At 42.5% G+C, this 25,983-nt stretch overlaps 1 protein-coding gene across 11 annotated transcripts in view; it reads right to left on the reverse strand.

The window, feature by feature from the left end:
- The window catches only part of ccser2a (coiled-coil serine-rich protein 2a), a 75,467-nt gene that overhangs the window by 13,407 nt on the left and 36,077 nt on the right, over positions 1–25,983 (reverse strand). For 3 of the 11 annotated variants that reach the window (XM_036985524.1, XM_021611807.2, XM_036985548.1), the window contains exons 5-11: positions 15,568–15,685; positions 9,468–9,579; positions 8,970–9,159; positions 7,356–7,427; positions 7,182–7,274; positions 6,140–6,268; positions 4,401–4,502 (exon numbers count right to left, since the gene is read on the reverse strand). In XM_036985524.1, coding sequence (XP_036841419.1) covers positions 4,401–4,502; positions 6,140–6,268; positions 7,182–7,274; positions 7,356–7,427; positions 8,970–9,159; positions 9,468–9,579; positions 15,568–15,685 — 816 coding nt within the window. Of the gene's footprint in view, positions 1–4,373; positions 4,503–6,139; positions 6,269–7,181; positions 7,275–7,355; positions 7,428–8,969; positions 9,160–9,467; positions 9,580–15,567; positions 15,686–25,983 lie in introns of all 11 variants that reach the window. The other 8 variants (XM_036985519.1, XM_021611791.2, XM_036985535.1 and 5 more) reach the window with 4 other exon arrangements.

The raw sequence follows: 25,983 nt of genomic DNA on the forward strand, positions 1-25,983 counted from the left end.
TGACAGACACACTGCCACTGACACTGACACTGACAGACACACAGACACTGACTGACAGACACTGACAGAGACACTGACTGACAGACACTGACAGAGACACTGACTGACAGACACTGACTGACACACACACTGACAATGACTGACACACACACACTGACAATGACTGACACACACACACACACACACACACACACACACACACACACACACACACACACACACACACACACACACACACACACACACACACACACTGAATGACACTCACACTGACACTGAATGACACTCACACTGACACTCACACTGACACACACACTGACTGACACACACTGACACACATTGACTGACACACATTGACTGACACACACTGACTGATACTAACACACACCGACACTGACTGAAACTAACACACACTGACACTGACTGAAACTGACACTGACTGAAACGGACACACACTGACTGAAACTGACACACACTGACACTGACTGAAACTGACACACACGGACATGACTGAAACTGACACACACACTGACACTCACACTGACACTGACTGACATTGACACTGAATGACACATACACTGACACTGAATGACACTCACACTGACACTGAATGACACTCACACTGACACTCACACTGACACACACACTGACTGACACACACGGACACTGACTGACACACACACTGACACACACTGACACACACTAACACACACACTGACACACATTGACTGACACACATTGACTGACACATACTGACTGAAACTAACACACACTGACACTGACTGAAACTGACACACACGGACATGACTGAAACTGACACACACACTGACACTCACACTGACACTCACACTGACACTCACACTGACTGACATTGACACTGAATGACACACACACGGACACTGAATGACACTCACACTGACACTGAATGACACTCACACTGACACTCACACTGACACACACATCGACTGACACACACAGACACTGACTGACACACACACTGACACACACTGACAGTCACACACACTAACACACACACTGACACACATTGACTGACACACACTGACTGAAACTAACACACACACTGACTGAAACTAACACACACCGACATTGACTGAAACTAACACACACTGACACTCACTGAAACTGACACACACACTGACTGAAACTGACACACACGGACACTGACTGAAACTGACACACACGGACACTGACTGAAACTGACACACGGACACTGACTGAAACTGACACACACTGACTGAAACTGACACACACTGACTGAAACTGACACACTCCGATTGAAAATAACACACACTGACACTGACTGAAACTGACACACACACTGACACTGACTGAAACTGACACACAAACTGACTGAAACACACACTGACTGAAACTGACACACAAACTGACATAAACTGACACACACACTGACTAAAACTGACACACAGACTGAAACTGACACACACACACACACTGACTGAAACTGACACACACACACACTGACTGAAACTGACACACACACTGACTGACACTGTTTTCTCCACAGGACATCCAGCCATGTTATGAGCGATTGTGTGAGTAGGAAGCATGACGTCGACGAGCATGAAAAAACACACACCCTGTTAACATGCTAACGTTAGTGGCATGACGTTTCGACTTTGTAAAGACCATCTACAAAAGTAAGAAAGGTAGAGTCACATATTGTAAAGCCAGTCACCCTGTCGCAGTACTAGTGCTTAATTTGACTTCTCATTTCCAGGTGAAGGGGTGCAGGGAGGAAGAAGGAAGGGTTATCAACCCAATCTCTCAATTTCACTCTGCAGCCAGGGACAGACATCAATGTCAGTCAGCAGACAGCAAGTAGCCCGAATCAATTGTACCCCACTGTTCCTTCCACCGCTACCACCAAGACCACATCGCTCACTCTGTCTGTTATTTGTCTCCTCTTACATCCTCACTCTCTGTTTCCCTGCTCTAGGATGTCAATGCAAAAACATAACACTTTTGAAAGGCATACAAGTTCAAATGCATGTTGTACTTATGTGAACCTCTCTCCAATACTTCCTTTATTTTCAATCGGTGTCTCTCTCACTCGCTCCTTCTCACAGTCTATTATGTTTAGCACTGAATAATCAGACAGAATGTTTGTCTGTGTGTGAGGGCGAATGCCTGTCCTCAATAACCGCCCCAATCCCACCTGAAGAGTCCCAAACTGGCCATAAACATAAAAGCATTCTGGGTAAAAGAGGAGTGGAGGGGTGGCCGCAGGCGCTACGTTAACCAGAGATGACAGTCAACAGGTTCTCCTGACTGTTTGGGGCCGGCTCTTAAATTGCTCAAATCTCCTCAAGACGAGAGGGACATATATGCATCCAGGGTGAAAGAGATTGGACTCCCTGGGGGTCCCCGCGCTATTTCAAAGACCCCCACGGTTAGGGAAGTGGATAAGAAATGAGGTTTCTGATCAACCTCCTCCCTGTCATTCTTGTACAACACAATTACAGCAGAACCCTTCTGCATGGCCACCTGCCACGGCTTCATTTGCAGAAAGGAAAGTCTGAAATGGGAAAGAGGGCCTGGGCTTGCCTAGAGCTGACAGTGACTGGCATTTTTATTGGGCTGTCTGCAGATCAGGGAGAGCTTTCCCATCTTCATCTAACATTCTGGGGTGAAGACGTAGCTACTTCCCATGTCTGACAGTTCAGGGGGAACACTTTTACTTTACTGACTTTATTGTCCCAGTGAAATATTGTTGCAGTATCATGTACAAGCTTAAAGTGGTGTTTAAATACAAATTGACAATAAAAAATGAATAACAGTTACATACAGTGTATACCGATGAAAAAAGACCAGCCTGCTGACCTTACTGGGTGGATAAGATCGGAACATTAACCAGAGCTGTTTAGAAGGTATATCACACCTGACACAAATGATTGTCCAGTTCTGTTTTTCATGCCGGGGGTGTCCTATACCTGCACCCAGAGGGGAGTAGTTCAAAGTCCAGGTACAGGGGGTGGTTTGGGTCTAAAAGTATTTTGTGAGCCTTGCTGAGGGTCCTGACCTTAAAGATCTCATCCAGGCCTGTCTGTTTGACTCCAAGTACCTTGCTTGCTGTGGTAATAATCCTTCTCAGCATATTTTCTGTCTGACAGTGGCATTGCCAAACCAACAAACAATACAAAACATTTAAAAAAAAGTGAATACTTGCTGTACAATATGTACAGGACCACTCCGGACAAAACACATCCCTGTGGGGAGCCTGTCTTGGTGGTGCGTTGGTCTGATACACGGGGACCCACCTTGACCTCTGGCTCAGGAAGTCCAACAGCCACAACCCCCCACCCCCATCTAAGAAGAAGTCCCTTACGAGTGAGTCTCTGTGCCAGAATGTACGGCTGGGTTGTGTTAAAGGCAGAAGAAATGTCAACAAACAGAACTCTGACATGGGATTTGGCGCCCTCTAGATATCTATAGATCACGTTGAGGAGCGTAAGAACGGCATCATCAACTCCTCTGCTGGGCTGACAGACTAAATGAAAAGGGTCGAGGACATGGCTTTTCACAATTTCCGCAAAGCATTTCATTACTAAGAATGTCAAGGCGACAGGGCAGTTGTCATTCAGCACAGAGGTATTAGATTCTTTAGGAATGGGTATACTTGTTGAGTTGTTCCACAACAGTGGCATGTGTTGCTGGATGAGGGAGGATTGGAAATGGTAAAAACACCAGATAATTGTTCAGCACAGAACGTTAACACTGTTTTGTCTGGGCCTGGGCTTTCGTGTGTATTACATTCCCTGAACTATTTCAAATCATCAACCTATTTAACAATAACCCTCTCGCACATTTGTAATGACACTTTCATTAGTTGCACCTCGTCTGATTCAAATTGTGAGAAGAAAACATTCAGTTCATTAGCCATGTTCTGCCCCACATGTCCACTGATTTTGTCTGGGCCTCAAGCACACAAGTAGATGGACCCGTTATTAGATGGATTTGTCTTTCATCATGATGTCATTAGCATGCTAACAGTGTCTCGGCCTAGCATGTCAGTGTGAAGCAGTAATAAGGTGTGCATACTGCTGTTGATTTGTTCATGATAAAGCAAAGCACAAGCAGTTATACTAGTAAAGTGTTCACTTCCCCTTTCATCTTACAAACTGGTCTGAGGCCTTATTTGTAGAGCATGGTGTCATTGCTCATTACAAATGATCAAGGCATTAGCAGTTCTGCTAGCAGTGTCCTGAAGTACCTTGTATCATCACCTAGATGAAAAGTATTTCGCTAGACTGAGGACAGCACCAAGAAAAGTGATACAACCCAGGTCTGTACACAAATGTTTACTTCGGTAGTTCTGGCAATTAAATTTGCACCTGTCTGATAATATGAAGTTGATTTACAAAGCAGCAGGATTCTGGTGGTAGCTGGGGGCAGGGCGGTGAGTGTGGAATCTCTGGGGTCTCTCTCTCTCTCTCTCTACCTCTCTCCCTCTCTCCCTCCTGCTGACAGGATGACAAGAGCATAGTGTCTAATTACCACTTCGATAATGATAGAAAGAAAGGGAGGGGAAAGGAGAGAGAAGGAGGAAAAGAAAATAGAAAAGTTTGAGGAGGAGAGACAGGAAGACAGTAATTAGCCTTTTGTCTTGGTGTGACGAAACAAGGTTTTGCATTCTATTATTCTTCCTGCCTGTTTGATTTTCTACATTATTAATGAGGCCGTTTGGTATTCCCCTGTTGTCTAAGCCCTTTGTTCAGAGACCTCTTCTCCTGTCCTCTTTCAATCCTGAACCTCCAGGCACACATGCGCACTCTCTCGATCTCTCTCTGTCGCTCTCGAATCCCAGCATTGCATTTACAGTGTATCAATTAAGCCATAGGGAGTTATATCTCATAACATGAGTACCATTCATATCTTCTGTAGTTAATGTGGACTACGTTAAATCTATCAAAGTGTGGGGTGTAGAAGACTCCCGTTCCATAAGAGATCAGAAAGCCCTGACAACATCCTGATCATCAGTAGTGTATTGGGTAAACTCTGAGTAGTGTATTGGGTAAACCTCAAAAAGAGACTGGTAGGCAAGGACCTGGATGTCACACAACAACAGTATCGGTAGTAATTAGGATCAGAGAAGATATTCGACCTCTGACTAATTATTGAATTAATAAGATGAGGTCTAAGGGCATTCCATAGTGACATCGTGTGAGATAAGTCATGCTTCAATGACTGAACCTGCTAGCGACATGTGTCCCACATCCGAAGACACATCCATAATTGGTAGACGGTTCTGATTAGAGAATCGCCATTTGTATCGCCGATCAGTGAACAAGAAACTATTAAAGCCAGTTTTTAGATGCACACCCCTCCACAAATCAAAATCTAATATGGATGCCAATGTTTTGTTCTGGTTTTGCACGCACACATTTCCTCTACTGCAAGACTGATTAGCTAGACAAACAGGTGTGAAACACAGACCAGTGTGCACGCAAAGTGAGGATACAACATGGAATGTGATGCCAATGGCGATTCTCCAAACAGAACCGTCTACAGATTATGGCTGTATCTTCGGATGTGGGACACATGTCGCTAGCAGGTACAGTGATTGAAGCATGACTTATCTCAGACGATGTCACTATGGAACGCCCTTAGACCTCATCTTATTAATTAAATAATTAATCAGAGGTCAAATATTGGGCCAATGTTCCACCTGCTCCAACAGTCCCTTTGAACTGTCTGTTGAGAGAGAGAGTATGTGAGTGGATGGGTGAGTGACTGAGTGAGAGAGAGACAACAATAATAATTAAATAGGGAAAGAATAAGCGAGAATGACAAATACAGAGGTAGAAAGATAAAAGAGGTAGCCACTACACCTGCCTTGTGTGTAGATGGCTGAGGGCTGAGGGCTGACGGCTTCTCTCAAACACACAGACAGTCTCACTGTCCATTAAGTGGTTCCACCATTTAGGACAATGGTGATGGGGTGGGGGATCTGGAGGTGTGGTACCAGTGAGTAAGTTGAATGTGAGGAAGGGGACTATAGGTGATGGACTGACTTGATGACTGACAGATTGACAGATGGACAGATGAGACTGGCTGTGGGTCTCCGTTCTCCAGGTATATATTATACAGGTGTACTCACGGCATGGCTGTTTCCTTGTCCTCTCCAGGGGGTCTGTGTGGCCTTGTCTTGGTGCGTCTGTCTGTCCTCTTCCAGCGACGGTGCCCTCTGGTGACAGTGACAGCTCCCAGGCTGGTCAGCGTGAGCAGACTAGGGCAGGAGAGAGAGTTACCATTAATGTATCAGGAAAATACAATAACAACTGATGCACTAAGGTGAGTAGGTATTCAAAAACGACTAGACCCTATTAACTCTAATACTATGGAGGTCATTCCCAGTGGGTTTTCAACTTTAGACTATAGCAGTGGATCAGTTGCTAATTCACAGTTTGTCGTTAAATAATGTATTTATTCCAGGAGCACCAAGGTCAGATGAGGGGAGGTTAATATTCAATCCAATTGGTAACTTCATATAATCAATTAAACTGAGCTACATTAAAATTCAACATACCCACGTCTGTCTCTCTCCTCACAGTTCAATAAAAACAACACCAACCACCCTTTGCTAATGAGTAAAACAGAACATCTGCATGAACTCCTGGCAGCTCAACCCACAGAGCATTCAGTATTTCTTACTCCCTATTTGGCTAATTATATCATTCTCTCTGTTATTCTTTCTCTCATCTACTATTCAATCAGTAACTCCCTTACTATTTCTCTCCATAGTAATGAATTATTATTATATCTCCACCTCTCCCTCTCCCCCTCCCCCTAATTGGGAGAACTAGAGCGGTTGGAACACTGATGTTGCTCTGACATTTGCTATTACTGTACCTTACGTTGCTCTGACATTTGCTATTGCTCTACATGGGGAATTTGAATAATGTCAGTGGACAGTCTGGTTGTTTACCTAACGAGCACACTAGGCCCTGGACACTAATGAACGTCACAACACTGATGGATCCATGTGAAAGCAAACATAACTGAGGTTAGTATGTCGGTGTCTTGACTATGGAATTCGTAGAAACACAACTCCCATGTGTAATGTGTTGCATTATGATGGAGGCAAACGCACTGGCAGAGAATGACTGCCGTTGTCTCACTGACCCCTCCTGGAGACTCACCGCCTGTTGCTGTCGTGTGAGCTGCGTGATTGTCCTGTCCTTATCCCTCAGCTCCTCCCTGAGCTCCCGCACCTCCTTCATTAGCTCCTCCAACTGGAACACATACACAGTGGTTCATTCTGAACACGGCTAACAATGCTACTTGTCTTGGTTCCTGGATGTGGCTGATTGTACCTGTATAGTTGTGCTGTTATCCTCCTCAACCTCCTCGCCCTCTTTCACAAGCTCTGGGCCTCCATCCTCCATCTACAAACACGAAGCACACACGTTTCAGTATTCTGAACTATACTACATAGGGGCAGACAGCATGACTAGCTGTATGGATATTGACAGTTGATTATAATGACACTACTAATTGCTGCTAAGTTTGGAGCCTCTTCTGTAATGTCTTCTGTAGACAGGCCTTGCTCTAGCTAGCCTATAGCCAGCTGGGTACACTGATAAAGCCAGTTGCTCGTAGCTCAGAGAGATCAATTACGATTAAAGTAGAGCGTCATTCTACAGCTGCTGCCCACAGCACATCATCACAGCTCCAAAGAAAGATAATTAAGAAGAGAACATCTAATGGTGCCCAAGGCCAAACTACCCTGCTAAATACAGACAACAAACAGACAGACATACTTTCAGACTTTCTCAATTAGACATTTTTGTCATTTAGCAATTAGATGACTATAATCAACAGCAACAGCATTACTTAGTGTAACGAACCTTGCATAGGTAGGCCTGTTATGACCCCCTCCCCCCGTCCCGTTTGCTACGATCTCTACATTTTGCACAGTCAGAGGTCAAATTAACATGAATCAAACATGGGTACAAATAACACACATTTATACTCACTTTGGTCACAATAAAAGATGTTCCTTTTTTGGAGATAATTAACATATTCTAGGCTCTGACAAGCAAATCAAATTACTATCACAGAGTGGCTGTGTGGTGCTTTGTCATGTCACAGACCCTCTTTGGGCACAGTTGACTTGTTTTGGAGGAATGTAATGTGCTGAGGGCTGTGAGGGCAAAGCCAATATCACCCAGCCTGACACTAACATAGATAATGGGGTCCTACAGGGCCAGACAGAGACGCTGTACCGTCAAAAGCTGTACACTACTGATTAACTGTCTCACACATCACATCACTGACTCTGTGTGTTTGTGTGTGTGTCTCTGTTGAATGGAATGCTTCATCTGACAGATCTATTAAGTGATTAAGGAACCACAGGTAACCACAAGGGAGGAGGATTGGCTCCAGGAGTAATAACAGGTAAGAAGAGATGACTGACACACAGAATAAAACCCTGTGCCACAGCTTAACTGTTGCTCACTCTCAAGACATGGGCATGAGACATGGCATTCAGAGTAAAGCCATCAGCTATTTTCTACATCACAAAATGGATTAAACCAGTGCATCTCTGCTACACAGGCCTAAAGGGTCACTGTGACAGGCATGTGGCAGTGCATATTTCTACTGCCTTTAAACTTCAGAAGCCTTCTGTCACCTGGATATTTTGATGTGTGATAAACTCCTATAAAGCTACTGCTTAACAAAACATGTGCAGCCTCCGTCTGGCAAATAAAAAACTCTAACCTGACATCATAGTTATCCTAATCAAGTGACATTTTATTGGACGCTAAATCTATTTGATTCTAAAAGGAGCTGACGCCAGTGACAAGATGTGATTTCCACTTGCTTAGTCAGTAAATAGCTCAAATCAACTAAGTGATTAGATTGGAATTGTATTGAGTTCCTAAAGACTGCCTTCGAGACTTTGAGGGTGTGTGTGTGTGTGTTACCTGTAATAAACTCTTGAGTTTGAGCAGCTTGTTTTTCACAGAGCTGCAGTCCTGGGCCATGTGTTTGAGTGTGAGCTCGTCCAGCGCCCCCGAGTAGCCATCGTGTCTCCCTACAGGAGGAAGAGGACGGGGGCCAACCATGAACCCTCCATGACAAGTGTAACCCTCATACTGCTGGAACACTGGACCCCTGGGAGAGGATGGATAGAGAGAGAACAGAGAGAGAGGAGAGAGAAAAAGAGGAGCATGTGTTATTATTATATTATAGAAAGAGGAGAGGCAGTAAGAGAAGGACCTTTGCCACATTGACTAGGCTTAAATGGGAAAATTAAGTCACTTACCAAATGCACTCTGGATTTATCCAGAAAATATCCAATAATGGCCCATCATATTTCACACAGCAGCTTTATATTCATGAATACAGCACACCTAGTAGACAATGTTGTGTTTGGTATTTTTTTGCCATTTTCATGCTGTAGAACAGCTGCTGAGTCTCACCTGTTGTCATTATGGAAGTGGTCTAGTCCATTCCAGCGAGGCTGCCTCCTCCTCCAGTGACCCTTTCGTCCCCCCCTCTCTGAGTGGTCAGAATGGGTCATCTCATCAGCGTCTAGATGGATGGATGGATAGATAGATGGGACATCCCCAAGGTAGCTTAGAAGTGTATGTGTGTGTGTGTGTGTGTGTGTGTGTGTGTGTGTGTGTGTGTGTGTGTGTGTGTGTGTGTGTGTGTGTGTGTGTGTGTGATAGTGGTTCTATATGTTGCATGTAAACAGCAGAGGAGGCTGGTGGGAGGCTGAAATTGAATAAATGGAATGGAGTAGGGCTGTCCACGACAAAAACAAATCTTTGTCGACCAAGTGTTATTTCGACGAATCAATCTGTCAAAATATTTTTAATCAACTGTATTATGCACTGAGCTTGTCTGATGCTTTAAGCAAACTGTTTGATTAAATAATTAAGACACACAAATGACTACAGGGAGTCCTACTGCAATTGATTTGATTGTGCCGGGCTCAGACTTGCTGCGCTGTGTTAAAAAAAGACAGAATGACTGTGTGACTAACACCCGTTGTCTCTATCTCCTCCCTGCTGCAGCAACCACCACAGAACATCAACAGTGTTAATCGTGCTACATAATTACAGCCAATTCTGATTGTTTTCGACATGTGGTTGCGTGAGGCTTGGTGCTCACGGAATCAGTAGGCTATTTAACAAACACTCTTATTGGTAACACAAGCAGGATCAATCTTATTTCTGTAGATCGGAAAGTATTCAGACCACTTGACTTTTTCCACATTTTGTTTACGTTACAGCTTTATTCTGAAATTGATTAAATTATTTTTACAATCTGCATACAATACCCACATAAAGCAAAAACAGTTTTTTATAAATGTTTGCAAATGTATAACATTTTTGGAACTGAAATATCACTTTTACATAAGTATTCAGACCCTTCACCCAGTACTTTATTGAAGCACTTTGGCAGCGATTACAGCCTCAAGTCCTCCTGGGTGTGATGCTACAAGCTTGGCACACCTGTATTTGGAGAGTTTCTCCCATTCTTCTCTGCAGGTCTTCTCAAGCTTTGTCAGGTTGGCTGGGGAACGTCGCTGCACAGCTATTTTCAGGTCTCTCCAGAGATGTTTGATTGGGTTCAAGTCCGGGTCCTGGCTGGGCCACTAAGGGACATTCAGAGACTTGTCCCGAAGCCACTCCTGCATTGTCTAGGCTGTGTGCTTAGGGTTGTTATCCTGTTGGAAGGTGAACCTTTGCCACAGTCTGTGCTCCTGAGCACTCCGTAGCAGGTTTTCATCAAGAATCTCAGTACTTTGCTCTAGTCTCCCAGTCCCTGCCGCTGAAAAACATGATGCTGGCACCACCATGCTTCACCTTATTTTTTGTATTTATTTTTTTACATGAATTTTTAATTAACCTTAATTTAACTAGGCAAGTCAGTTAAGAACAAATTCTTCTTTACAATGACGGCCTACACCGGCCAAACCCGGATGACGCTGGGCCAATTGTGCGGCGCCCAATGGGACTCATAGTCACGAACGGTTGTGATACACCTTAGGGATGGGCCAGGTTTCCTCCAGACGTGACGCTTCGCATTCAGGCCAAAGTGTTCAATCTTGGTTTCACCAGACCAGAGAATATTTTTTCTCATGGTCTGAGAGTCTTTTGGCAAACTCCAAGTGGGCTGTCATGTGCCTCTTACTGAGGAGTAGCTTCTGTCTGGCCACTCTACCATAAAGGCCTGATTGGTGGAGTGCTGCAGAGATGGTTGGACTCCAATCAAGTTGTAGAAACATCTCAAGGATGATCAATGGAAACAGGATGCACCGGAGCTCAATATTGAGTCTCATAGCAAAGGGTCTGAATACTTGTAAATAAGGTACTTCTGTTTTTTTGCAAACATTTCTAAAAACCTGTCATTATGGGGTATTGTGTGTAGATTGCTGAGGATTTTTTAATCAATTTTAGAATAAGTAGAATAATGTAACAAAATGTGGAAAAAGTCAAGGGGTCTGAATACTTTCTGAAGGCACTGTATATGGATGATTTATGAAGCCAGGCACATTTAACAGTTAGGCTATTGATTATGGACCTAATTAAGTCAGGGTATCCTCTCGCCTCACTTTTCTGAGAAAGTGAAAAGGCACATTTGTTTTAAAATAATTACATTTTTATCTGTGTTGCACCATTGTTCTTACATAATATAACAATATACAATTTCAGTAGCACGTCTTAGACTGATGGACTATAGCGTCCCCACGGCCTCCACAATAGACAGGTGTCTTGTACATCATGATTTTTTTGTGTGTTTTTTTTGCTACTGCTCAACTAAAGAAATCTCGGTCGACCAACAGCCTATCGACCAAACAATCGACCAGTCGACTAAGTGGGGTCAGCCCTAGAATGGAGTCAAACGTGGCTTCCATTTGTTTGATGTGTTCAATACCATTCCATTCTGGTGAGCAGAGTCCTGTATACACTGTGCCAAGCATACACAAACATTGCCTCATGGGACAAGGTTAAATTAGGGGACTTTTATTTGTTCTCACACACACACACACACACACACACACACACACACACACACACACACACACACACACACACACACACACACACATATATATATATATATATATATATATATATATATAGAATACCACAATACAAATAGTGAAATAATGATACTTCAAGCAGTTTTTCATCTCATAACACATTCACTGATTTGTACTGAATAAGACATCAAACCCAAGAAGAAGGCTTTAAGCTAAGGCCAACAGTCAGACAGTAGGACTCTCAGGGGTTAACATCAACAGAGAAAATTAACAAACTTATACCCACAAAACACTTACAGTGGGGCAAAAAAGTATTTAGTCAGCCACCAATTGGGCAAGTTCTCCCACTGAAAAAGATGAGAGAGGCCTGTAATTTTCATCATAGGTACACTTCAACTATGACAGACAAAATGAGAAAAAAAATCCAGAAAATCACATTGTAGGATTTTTAATGAATTTATTTGCAAATTATGGTGGAAAATAAGTATTTGGTCACCTACAAACAAGCAAGATTTCTGGCTCTCACAGACCTGTAACTTCTTCTTTAAGAGGCTCCTCTGTCCTCCACTCGTTACCTGTATTAATGGCACCTGTTTGAACTTGTTATCAGTATAAAAGACACCTGTCCACAACCTCAAACAGTCACACTCCAAACTCCACTATGGCCAAGACCAAAGAGCTGTCAAAGGACACCAGAAACAAAATTGTAGACCTGCACCAGGCTGGCAAGACTGAATCTGCAATAGTTAAGCAGCTTGGTTTGAAGAAATCAACTGTGGGAGCAATTATTAGGAAATGGAAGACATACAAGACCACTGATAATATCCCTCAATCTGGGGCTCCACGCAAGATCTCACCCCGTGGGGTCAAAATGATCACAAGAACGGTGAGCAAAAATCCCAGAACCACACGGGGGGACCTAGTGAATGACCTGCAGAGAGCTGGGACCAAAGTAACAAAACCTACCATCAGTAACACACTACGCCGCCAGGGACTCAAATCCAGCAGTGCCAGACGTGTCCCCCTGCTTAAGCCAGTACATGTCCAGGCCCGTCTGAAGTTTGCTAGAGAGCATTTGGATGATTCAGAAGATTGGGAGAATGCCATATGGTCAGATGAAACCAAAATATAACTTTTTGGTAAAAACTCAACTCGTCGTGTTTGGAGGACAACGAATGCTGAGTTGCATCCAAAGAACACCATACCTACTGTGAAGCATGGGGGTGGAAACATCATGCTTTGGGGCTGTTTTTCTGCAAAGGGACCAGGACGACTGATCCGTGTAAAGGAAAGAATGAATGGGGCCATGTATCATGAGATTTTGAGTGAAAACCTCCTTCCATCAGCAAGGGCATTGAAGATGAAACGTGGCTGGGTCTTTCAGCATGACAATGATCCCAAACACACCGCCCGGGCAACGAAGGAGTGGCTTCGTAAGAAGCATTTCAAGGTCCTGGAGTGGCCAAGCCAGTCTCCAGATCTGAACCCCATAGAAAATCTTTGGAGGGAGTTGAAAGTCCGTGTTGCCCAGCAACAGCCCCAAAACATCACTGCTCTAGAGGAGATCTGCATGGAGGAATGGGGCAAAATACCAGCAACAGTGTGTGAAAACCTTGTGAAGACTTACAGAAAAAGTTTTACCTCTGTCATTGCCAACAAAGGGTATATAACAAAGTATTGAGATAAACTTTTGTTATTGACCAAATACTTATTTTCCACCATAATTTGCAAATAAATTCATAAAAAATCCTACAATGTGATTTTCTCTAATTTTTTTTCTCATTTTGTCTGTCATAGTTGAAGTGTACCTATGATGGAAATGACAGGCCTCTCTCATCTTTTTAAGTGGGAGAACTTGCACAATTGGTGGCTGACTAAATACTTTTTTGCCCCACTGTACATTACAGACACAGACAGACACAATTTATCTTCCAAACAGAGCAACCAAGGATCATAAATATTTGGCGACACTCTAATCAAACATGCCATTAATGAACTGAGACAAAATAAAATTGTGTGCCAGTCTTCAAATAACTCAAATTGCCAGTCTTCAAATAACTCAATCTTACTGTTGTAGCATGAGAGTTCTTCAGCTGAGGACTAAACAAATACCTTACGCAGCCTCTCCACATACCGCAACTGAAGACGAGCCTGTCTAAATAGTTAGCCCAGTAATTCCACACGTGACCTGCTACATTCCAACATGCTCTGCTACATCCGTCAACTTCTTCTCAACATGTACAAAACTCAAATCCAAACATTACAAATCCAAAGTGGTAAAACGAAGAGGGAAAAGAGTGGGCTAAAGTCCTAGTCAGCTTTTTAAAGGGCTGGAGAAACTTTTCCACCCTGCTGTCTGTTTTCGGAGAAACTCCCCAAGTGGCCAGAGAGGGAGAGGCTGGGGTGGCTGTGTCTGTGGCCAGGCTGGGAGTCACCGGCTTGGGCAGGGTGGGGAGAGGCCACCAGGACCTCTCCTGTCATTGGAGCTGGAGCCTGCCTGCAGGAGAAAATAGCAGGGCCTCCTTTTCCCTTCTCCCTTTCCCCTTCCTGCTTGGCTGGCAGAGCCTGTGCCCATGGGAAGGAGGGAGGAAGGGGAGGAGAGGGAGGATGGGCCTAAGGCTATGCTACATTGAAGCTCCCTCCTTTCCTCCCCTCTCTTTAGGCCTGCCACGGAGGGCTGAGCTTGGCTGGAGCCTCTGTCCGCTCCCCTGTCCCTTAACTACGACCCCTCGCTACGACATACAGCGCTATAAATAAATACGATCTCTTTCCAGGATGCCGGTTGGATTCACAATCCTTCAGAGTGAACATTCCTGTCACACACACAACACACTCAATGTAGTGCTCTGTGAACTGAAAAACCAGGCTGTGTGTGTGTTTGTGTGTATAGAGACAGAACGAGATGCACTTTGGGTTGTCTGTGAGTTTTATGGTCATAAAGGGACCCTTGTTAGCAATCCTTTGGCAAGACTGGTCAGCAGTCTCACACTGGGCCGAGTGTTTTCAGAGCAGTGAAAAGAACTGCATTCGCCATGAATGACACTGTCAGTATGGCATTCACAATACAGTGGAGAGACTTCATAACCTAAGATTCATGATCAATGACCGATGAGCACTGACGTAGGGAGTTTGTGATGGCTTGTATCATGTAACAAAATGCCAGAATCTTTCGCTAACGCAGACACACACATAGGTGCCCACGCACACCCACAGCACACCTACACACACAAATACAATCCTGCTGTCTCTGAGAATAGAGACCTATTCACCAAAACTATCTCATTACCTAATCAGCAGTTGAAATAGGACCAGAGGAATGTGTTATGATTAGAGATTAAATTGTCATTTCCATAGGTGTTCCATGATTACATTTACAGAATGGAATCAAAAGCTACACTCAAAAGGTGAGAGGGTCTGGTCACAGTGATTAGGCTTTCATTGTAATGATTAGGGCTCTACTGAACCAATCACTAGTGTTAATGAGCACCAAGCCTGGGGAAAGATGAAGGAAGCGATGACGGTACCTGGAGCCACTACTGTCTGTGTTCGTAGAGAGCCGTCCTCAGGGAGGTCCACGTCCAGCATGAGGTCGTCATCCTCCAGGTCAGCTGGCTCCAGGGGGTCCAGGTTGTTCAGAATGTCCTGCATGGTGGAAGAGACAAAAGTTGGTTCAATTGATGTTATGTTATTTTGATTCAATTTATATTATGACAATACTCAAGCTAGTAAGCCAACTGTTTTGTTTTGTCAGTTCACAAGAGATCCTCAAAAAAAGATTGTACAGAATGTCGGGGTATTTCAAAAAACATCTCATAATGCTCCCATCTGTAAAGGCATGATTAGTTCACTGTTTTTGTCTGCCAGTGTAAAAGTAGTGAGTACATTTTTATGCTAACAGTTCTCCTTTTGAATCAGACTCTCACGGACAAACACAGGTTGTTATTCAAAACAACAAGAAGCAGAGTCGGAGACAACAAAAGATTTGCAGAAATGAATTTCTCAAAAGAAACATCACTCTTGAATGAGTATAATAATGTAAAATCGGTAAGTATGTCTTATTATTAAAGCTAAAATAGTTTGCACTTTGCTTGTTGTTGAATTCAAAGCATAACGTACCCAAAAGCAAAAAAGGCAAGAGTACAAATTACTACTTCAAAGAATGAAGTGTTGATTTGTACTCCTCACCTTTTTGCTTTCCAAAGCATCAATTCCCAGGCAATTTTGTGCTTCAGCAGAAAATGAAAATACATAGCAAGGCCTCTACTTGAAGATGTACCCATAACATGATGGTGGTTGGTGGTATTTAATGGATGTTGTGTTATTAAAGGTTATCTAAATCAAAAACTGCCATTGAAGCAGGGAACCATGATAGAAAACAGAAAAATAACATCCAATATCTTCTGATCCATACTTATATCTGCCAGTGCACCCAACTGAACTGTACTCAGTCTTTCTCCCACACGCCTGCTCTCCTCTGCTCCCTCCTCTGCTTTTTACTACTTCTATTATCACCCTCTTTACTTCTCCCACTCTCTCTTTTCCCTTTCTCTGTCCTCTTCCTCTCGTCTCCTCGCTCTCTTCCATTTTCCTCATCTCCTCCCCCACCCCCACTCTATCCCTCTCTCCTCTAGAGGTTCCTCATGCAGAGCAGGCCTTAGTCACGGCACGTTGCTCGAGAGGAAATGGCATTTCACACCGGTAGGCTGCAGCTTAGATGCTGAGCGGGCCACATAATCTCCCCCAAGGAGGAGGAGAAAAAGGCTGGTTGAATGAACTGGGAATCTGGGGTCATATTTCACACAAATCCCACTCCAGCTGACTGCCCTGGGGCTCTGACGTTGGAACCGCCAGCCAAACAGAGAGGACTGGGGGGTCCAACAGAACCACAGTACCACAGCAGGTCCCCATGTTGAAATTAAGCTAGCTCCAGTGGTGGTCCCCTCAGTGGTGCTACACCTCCTGTTCAGTAGATGGAGACTAATGGGCAACTGATTTACAGGATTAGCATGATTATCCCTCTCTCTCGTCATACATCTTTCATATAAAGATAATTCATTCATTGAGCTTACACGTTGTTCAAATATTTAATCGATTGAGGTTACATATTATTCACATTATGATTACATCAATTCAGAGTGCATTTTGCTGTGGTTGTGCACAGGGACTGTAACATGCTATGGAAATTCCTGCAACATTCTGTGTCCCTCAGTCAGCTAACCTCACATTCCCCATCTTCTCCCTACTACCCTCTCAATCGGCACCCGGTGGGGAGATCAATGAAGAATAATAAACCAAAGGAAAAGCCTTGGCCCATTCAACCCCATATTGAATTGAAACTTCAAACAAACACAACTCTCTGTTCAGATATGAATCTGAGGTTAGCTGAGGCTCAAAACCCACACAGATTACCTCATTTAACCCACTAGGGTGATTAATATATGATGTAGCTTTGCCACCACAACCCAAGCCCTACAGAACTTTAGTCTGTCTAACCCAGAAACGTAATCAATACAAAATGAAACTAGAACAAATAAAACATGATTGTTCTACTGTATAAGGAATTATGGGTACAAATATAAACATCCAAACTTCTAATATATCCTAGAGAGGCTTAAGAAATGAGTCTGAAACTGTTCAAGTCAATAGCTGTCGCAGATTCTCAGACGTAGTCACCAGCCCCTCTGCCTGAGATTAGAATTATCATGGCATTTTCATTACATGTCCATTCTGTTTCCCATAACTCTCAATGAAGGCTTCAGAGCTGCCTGCAGATCAACTGCTGCTCCTTCAGTAGATCTTCACTCTAATTGAAGGTCAATCCCAGACTAAATGTAACACAGTGGGGCTTACTGCAATGTGAGATACTGAAGATATCAAAACTGTGTCTTTGATAAAAGACCCATACAGTATCTCCAAAGAAAGTTTTTCTAACCTATGTGTGAGTGTGCCTCTGCAATGCCTCCACAATGACATTATGTTGACCTTATTCTACACTGAAGTTCTGAGTTGAAGGCACTAAGCTTGTCCTTTAAATATAAAATATGCCTTCTACCTCTACAATGATAGCACTTCTTTGTAATCCAATTATTCGACTCATTTACTGCTCTTGAACTAATGCATTTCCCCCAAACCCAATTCTCAGGCTCTAGCCAACTGCATATGACCATTCTCTGTGGTTCTATAAAGGATGTAATGTGGTGTAATCTAGGCGTCCGTTGCTGCAAAGGGCTTATTGACTTTTACAGGGACAATTAGAGGGTCACTATGAGCACGGAAAGTGTTAGAGAGATTGATGAGAGCAGAACTTCCCTTCCAAGGACACTAGAATGATACTGACTTGGGCACAAAAGAGAGATTTAAGGAGAGATGGCCCCATAGCGCTGATCTAAGGTCAGTTGTGCTGCTTTAGGTTGGGACATTCAGGGTTGGGATGGTTAAAGATGATGGGCAAAGGTTTCCCTGTACATTTAAAAAAAAAAAAATTTTATAACAGCTACATTTGAAAGACCTTCAAAATCGTGACTTGTCCAGATAATCAGAGACTAAAAACCAGCAAAACACAACAACATTTCTCATTCATTGTCATATCCCGCAGTCTGTTGACAGATGCTACGATACCATTTATGTTACGTGTGTCTGTCCACAAAAATGATGAGCTCACAGGCTGGAGTTTGTACTGTTGGGAACACAAGCAGAACTTTCACATTTTCCATTAGAACCAGCTATTCCAGTGAGGAAATAATCCGGTGCCAGGATCATTTGCCCTCTGACTGCCTACAGTGACCTCACATTCAGAAACGGTCCAAAAAGCGCAATCCGCATTGACACCATAGAATCAACGAACATTTTATTTCTGCTTTGGTCATATGGGCGGCAGACGTGGTGGGAAATAGGTCACTGCTCTATTTTCTCTGCTTCTGGTGACAGGTGCCTCTTAGTTCAGCCAACCCGAACCCACCAGAATGTGTTGGATGGACAGTGGTCGGTGTAGATTGGTTTAAATTCATCCAGATTTAAAATGGGGAAAACAGGGGACATTATATGCAAGCTTTCATTTGCGGAAGCAGAAGCAGAAGCGGATTCTGACGCCAGTGTGTGAATACGGCTTGAGAGCGGCGGCGGTCGGATTTATGCTAAATGACAAGACAACAAGCTGTTGTCCATCTAGCTGACTATAATAAATTACTTGAAACAACACTGTTTACAGGGTTTTGTATTTAAGGGCAGTGCTAAAGTGGTGCGAGTATTTGGTGTGTGTGTGTTCTGATATGGTGTCTCTTTGTACTTGGCATGAGGGAATTAGGCCTTTCATAATTACACTACATACATCTCTCCCTCTTCACTCCATTTTCATCCTCCTGTCATCTCCATTTGATGTGAACAGAGCTATGGGGATAAGTGAGTGACAGATTCGTCCTCCACTCTTTTCATAAATCTCTGCCTTCATTATGCCTCCTTCAACCAGGTGCCTACCTTTGCCTTGCCTGACTGCCCACACTTGACTGCTTTTATCAACTTCATAATCAATTCAATAAACCCAAAAGCAGCAAAGTAAAAGTAAGCCTGGTTTACATCAAGCAGACTCCATAAGGAAAGACGCTAGGAGGCAAAACTAGCCAGTTTTAGAACGTTATGTTGAGGAACAAAATGAGTCTAAATGGAGATTAAATGGAGACCTTCGACTATCACATTTAAAACAGACTAAGGGAGTTACTAATAGTTACCACAGTGGTCAGCAACCAACAGGAAAATATGATGACTACATTGAGCCCACTAATCTTAGTGCTGACACAGATCACTTTCATCATTGTAAATAGCTACTTTCAAAAAACAGTAGTAACCACTATCAAATGTGTTTGTTCTGGCTGACGACACACATTGGTTCAGTATAGCAGCTATAAATGCATGCAGGCGTATGTCATATACTAAGAGGGAAGACAGAAGGCAAGAGAGAGAAATAAGAAATCAATGAATGATCAGACAAGACAATGTAGGGACATGTTGGCAATTTCTGCACGGCAAACAAAGCAGCCTAGATATTAGCTAACTAATACGACAACAGTCTGCTTGCTGAGTGTGTGTACTATAAACAGCAGTGTACAGCAGAGAGAAAGGCTTAAGCACCTAGCTCATTTATCTGCTAATGAATTAGGCTGTCACCACCCAGCGCTACAAAGCCTAACATTAGATCCAAATAAATAAATCAAGAAGCAGCAGCTCTGCAGCTTTGAAGTCAGAGAGGAGGCGAGGATTAGAGACAGAGCGCCGTCAGGAGCTTGCTCTGCTACTGAGAGGATATGTCTCACATGAGAGAAGCCGAGTTAAAATAAAAACACAGCAAATACTAGGTATCTGCAGGAATAAGGAATGAACAGGCCAAGGAGAGAGTAAGTGAAAAGAATAGAAGGGAGAGTGGCTTCACATTGTTTATTCCAATGTCTATCAGTTACAGCATTTCGGTGGAAATAGCCATTTCAGGTACATTAGAATGAATACAGACAGCCATTCTACAATATGTCTTCCACTGGCTATTTTTAACCAAATCATATGTTTTTATGTAAATGGAGGCTACAGAAGTGTCATTACACTTTTTGATTTCACTTGGTTTTGAGAAACTTACCCCACCAGCGATAGACCTCCTCGGGCTCATTGGGCAGTATTAGGGGAAGCAGAAAACATGAACAACGGCTACAGAAACACCCAAATACGGCATTTTAGAAACAGCAAAGCTCCCAATATAGTGAGGCAGGTCTTTAGATGTTGTACATATGAAACCGTGTCATTTCGAACTTTATCCAGACTGTTATATTTCATTTTGTTGGACTCAAGCGTTACACTTCATGCATATGCATGCACTTACATTCTTGTTTCCATTGTGATGTTAGTGATGGTTTCTATAGCAACCAAATCAAGCCAAATAAATATTAGCTGTTGCCATATCATTATAGCCCATTTAGGACATATCTTTGCCGATATCCACAAAACAGACAAGCGTCAACTTTCATCTGCAGGATGCTTGTACACACGCAAGCAGGCGGAAGAATGGGAATGTGAACGTATCGCTCAAGTTAAACAAAATATCATGCCATTTATATCCAAAACAGAGATGAATAAAAATGCTATTATAATGCATTAAAACCTCTAATATGAGGGCAGGAGTACTTCTAATTATGAAGCTGGCTGTCTACTACTCAACAGCAGGCTATAGGAAATCATCAAGTGAAAATCGTGGAAACCAAGTGATGTATTTCTCTCACCACACACACACTTATGTCATATTTAACGTAACACTGCCATCAAGCAGAGGCACAGAGGTATTGCAGCACAGCTTAACTAGGATGACTGTGATTTGTTTTGTCTGGGTTCTGTCTTATGAAGCTCTTTTACAACACAGGATCATAAGACGTTTGTCAGGTTAATCCTACACCAGATGACAGATCATCATGGCTGGCTGTTGCCTCTTAAGAGACTTGTCTGTCTACACTGAGTGTACAAAACATTAGGAACACCTTCCTACTATTGAGTTGCACACTCTTTCAGCCTCTGAATGGCACACATACAAACCAAATCAAATTTGATTTGTCAAATGCATTGAATACAACAGGTTTACCTTACCGTGAAATGCTTACTTACATGCCCTTAACCAACAATGCAGTTCATGAAATAGAGTTTGGGTGTCAAGGTAAATAGTCTGGGTGTCCATTTGATGAATTGTTCAGCAGTCTTATGGTTATGGGGGTAGAAGCTGTTATGGAGCCTTTTGGTCTTAGACTTGGCGCTCTGGTACCGCTTGCCGTGCGGTAGCAGAGATAACAGTCTATGACTTGGGTGACTGGAGTCTTTGACCATTTTTTGGGCCTTCCTCCGACACCGCCTAGTATATAGGTCCTGGATGTCAGGAAGCTTGGCCCCAGTGATGTACTGGACCGTACTCACTACCCTCTGTAGCGCCTTACGGTCAGATGCCAAGCAGTTGCCATACCAGGCAGTGATGCAACCAGTCAACCATGCTCTTGATGGTGCAGCTGTAAAACTTTTTGAGGATCTTTGGGCACATGCCAAATCTTTTCAGCCTTCTGAAGGGGAAAAGGTGTTGTTGTGCCCTCTTCAGAACTGTCTTGGTGTGTTTGGACTAGAGGTCGACCGATTATGATTTTTCAACGCCAATACCGATACCGATTATTGGAGGACCAAAAAAAGCCAATACATTTTAAATCGGCTGATTTTTTAAATTTATTTGTAATAATGACAATTGCAACAATACTGAATGAACACTTATTTAAACTTAATATAATAGATCAATAAAATCAATTTAGCCTCAAATAAATAATGAAACATGTTCAATTTAGTTTAAATAATGCGAAAACAAAGTGTTGGAGAAGAAAGTAAAAGTGCAATATGTGCCATGTAAGAAAGCTAACGTTTCAGTTCCTTGCTCATAACATGAGAACATGTGAAAGCTGGTGGTTCCTTTTAACATGAGTCTTCAATATTCCCAGTTAAGAAGTTTTAGGTTGTAGTTATTATAGGAATTATAGGACTATTTCTCTCTATACCATTTGTATTTCATTAATTAACCTTTGACTATTGGATGTTCTTATAGGCACTTTAGTATTGCCAGTGTAACAGTATAGCTTTCGTCCCTCTCCTTGCTCCTACCTGGGCTCGAACCAGGAACACAACGACAACAGCCACCCTCGAAGCAGCATTACCCATGCAGAGCAAGGGGAACCACCACTCCAAGTCTCAGAGCAAGTGACGTTTGAAACGCTATTAGCGCACACCCCACTAACTAGCTAGTCATTTCACATCGGTTACACCAGCCTAATCTCGGGAGTTGATGGGCTTGAAGTCATAAACAGCTGCTGGCAAATGCACGAAAGTGCTGTTTGAATGAATGCTTACGAGCCTGCTGGTGCCTACCATCACTCAGTCAGACTGCTCTATCAAATCATAGACTTAGTTATAACATAATAACACACAGAAATACTATCATTTCAGTGAAATACAGAACCGTTCCGTTTTTTTATCTAACGGGTGCCATCCATAGGTCTAAATATTCCTGTTACATTGCACAACCTTCAATGTCATCTCATAATTACGTAAAATTCTGGCAAATTAGGCGGCCCCAAACTGTTGCATATACACTTACTCTGCGTGCAATGAACGCAAGAGAAGTGACACAATTTCACCTGGTTAACATTGCCTGCTAACCTAGATTTATTTTAGCTAAATATGCAGGTTTAAAAATATATACTTCTGTGTATTGATTTTAAGAAAGGCATTGATGTTTATGGTTAGGTACACATTGGAGCAACGATACTCACTGCATCGATTAAATGCAATGCAGGACACGCTAGATGAACTAGTAATATCATCAACCATGTGTAGTTAACTAGTGATTATGATTGATTGATTGGTTGTTTTTTATAAGATAAGTTTAATTTTATAAGATAAGTTTAATGCTAGCTAGCAAATTACCTTGGCTTACTGCATTAGCGTAACAGGCAGTCTCCTCATGGAATGCAATGTCATCAGGTGGTTAGAGCGTTGGACTAGTTAACTGTAAGGTTGCAAGATTGAATCCCCCGAGCTGACAAGGTAAAAATCTGTTGTTCTGCCCCTGAACAAGGCAGTTAACCCACCGTTCCTAGGCCGCCATTGAAAATAAGAATGTGTTCTTAACTGACTTGCCTAGTTAAATAAAGATTGAATAAAGGTGTAAAAAAAAAAAATATCGGCCAAATCGGTGTCCAAAAATACCTATTTCCGATTGTTATGAAAACTTGAAATCGGCCCTAATTAAATCGACCATTCCGATTAATCGGTCGACCTTTAGTTTGGACCATGATAGTTAGTTGGTGATGTGGATACCAACGAACTTGAAACTCTTGACTTGCTCCACTTCAGCACCGTCGATGTTAATGGGGGCCTGTTCAGCCCTCCTTTTCCTATAGTCCACAATCAGCTCCTTTGTCTTGCTCACATTGAGGGAGAGGTTGTTGTCCTGGCAATCTCTGACCTCCTCCCTATAGGCTGTCTCATCGTTGTCAGTGATCAGCCCTCTACCTCTGTTGTGTCATCAGCAAACTTAATGACAGTGTTGGAGTCGTGCTTGGCCACGCAGTCATGGGTGAACAGGGAGTACAGGAAGGAACTAAGCACGTACCCCTGAGGGGCCCCAGTGTTGAGGATCAGCGTGGTGGATGTGTTGTTGTCTACCCCGTGTTGTTGTCTACCCTGGGTGCGGCCCGTCAGGAAGTCCAGGATCCAGTTGCAGAGGGAGGTGTTTAGTCCCAGGGTCCTTAACTTTTTTTATTTATTCTTTTAAATTGAATATCCGAAACATACAATATACTTGCAGTGAAGCCTCTCATCAACTACACCATACCAGTCATCCAATAGACTCCCATTCAGAGCGACACACAGAAGCATCCAGGGTCAATGCCCTGCTCAAGGGCATATTGATAGATCTCCCACCTGGCCAAAAAACATGAACCCTAACACTCCAAGATCCCCCCCCCCCAAAAAAAAAAATCTATAAAAAACAAAGGACATCAAGGACAATGCCAACTGTATATGTTTGTGTGCATGTCTGGCACTATTACATGTATGCGTGTGTTCTTGTATGCATTTATTTGAATGAGAGTGTGTGTATATGTATGTGCACAAACACCTGCATGGCATCAGCCTCAGGCTAACCGGCATTAGCTGTAAAAACACTGATCCTCAGGTGTCATTCAAACATACTTTTTATTATGTTTTCTTTTGAGTGAGCTTTTCTCTAATGTGGTTATTGGATCTGATTTTAATGGCTAGCATTTTGATGGCCATAACGAATAGATATGGTGACAGTGGACACCCTTGTTTAACTCCTCTTGACAATTCAAAACTCTCTGAGAAGTAGCCGTTATTTACTATTTTACACCTGGGGTTGCTATACATTAATTTTAGCCATTTTATAAGAGAATTACTGAAATTGAAAAAATCTGGGCATTTATAACTAAAATCCAGTCTTAGTTTATCAAATGCCTTTTCAAAATCCGCTATAAATACAAGGCCTGGCCTCTTAGATGTTTCATGACATTCTATTATTTCTAGTAGTTGTCATATATTATCTTCAATGGATCGTCCATGTAAAAAACCTGTCTGATCAGGATGGTACCTGGTAAAACCTTTTTAATTCTGAGTACTATGCATTTCGCTAGTATTTTTGCATCACAACATTGAAGTGTTAGATAGACTGGGTCTTTATATTTGCCATCTGGGTCTTGTTTTAATAATAGAGAAATCAGACCTTCCTGCTGAGTACCCGACAGACTACCATTTCTATAGGAGTAGTTAAAACAATGGAGCTTTTAGTATATCAAAAAAGGCTTGATATACCTCTACCGGTATGCCATCAAGTTCTGGGGTTTTTCCAGACTGAAAGGATTTAATAGCCTCAAAAAGTTATTCCTCTGTAATTTGGCCTTCACACTGATTTTTCTGTACATTTGTTAATTTTCCATTTTTTATTTTATTTGGAAAGAATTCCTTACCGTAATCTTCATTCAGTGGGATAGAATGGGACGGAAAAGAGAACATCTGCCTAAAATAATTCGCTTCCTCTTTTAAAATATCATTCGGAGAATCATGGATGACTCTGTCTTCAGTAATGAGTTTCTCCAAATTATTTTTGTTAGCGTTCCTGTACTGGAGATTCAGGAACCATTTTGTGCATTTTTTCTCCATATTCCATCCAGTTTGATTTATTTTTGTAATAGATTACATTAGATCATTCTTGAATAAGTTCCTAAAGTTATTTTTGTTTTTCCTCTAACATATTTTGTATCTCTGTAGTGTCATTTTTATTGCTATCTACCTGTACTATTAGTTAGTCTTGTCTCTTTAGACAGAAACTGCTTTTTTATTATTGATGAATATTGAATTGAATGACC

The sequence above is a fragment of the Oncorhynchus mykiss genome, chromosome 1 (genome assembly GCF_013265735.2).
Source record: "Oncorhynchus mykiss isolate Arlee chromosome 1, USDA_OmykA_1.1, whole genome shotgun sequence".
NCBI classification, from domain to species: domain Eukaryota; kingdom Metazoa; phylum Chordata; class Actinopteri; order Salmoniformes; family Salmonidae; genus Oncorhynchus; species Oncorhynchus mykiss.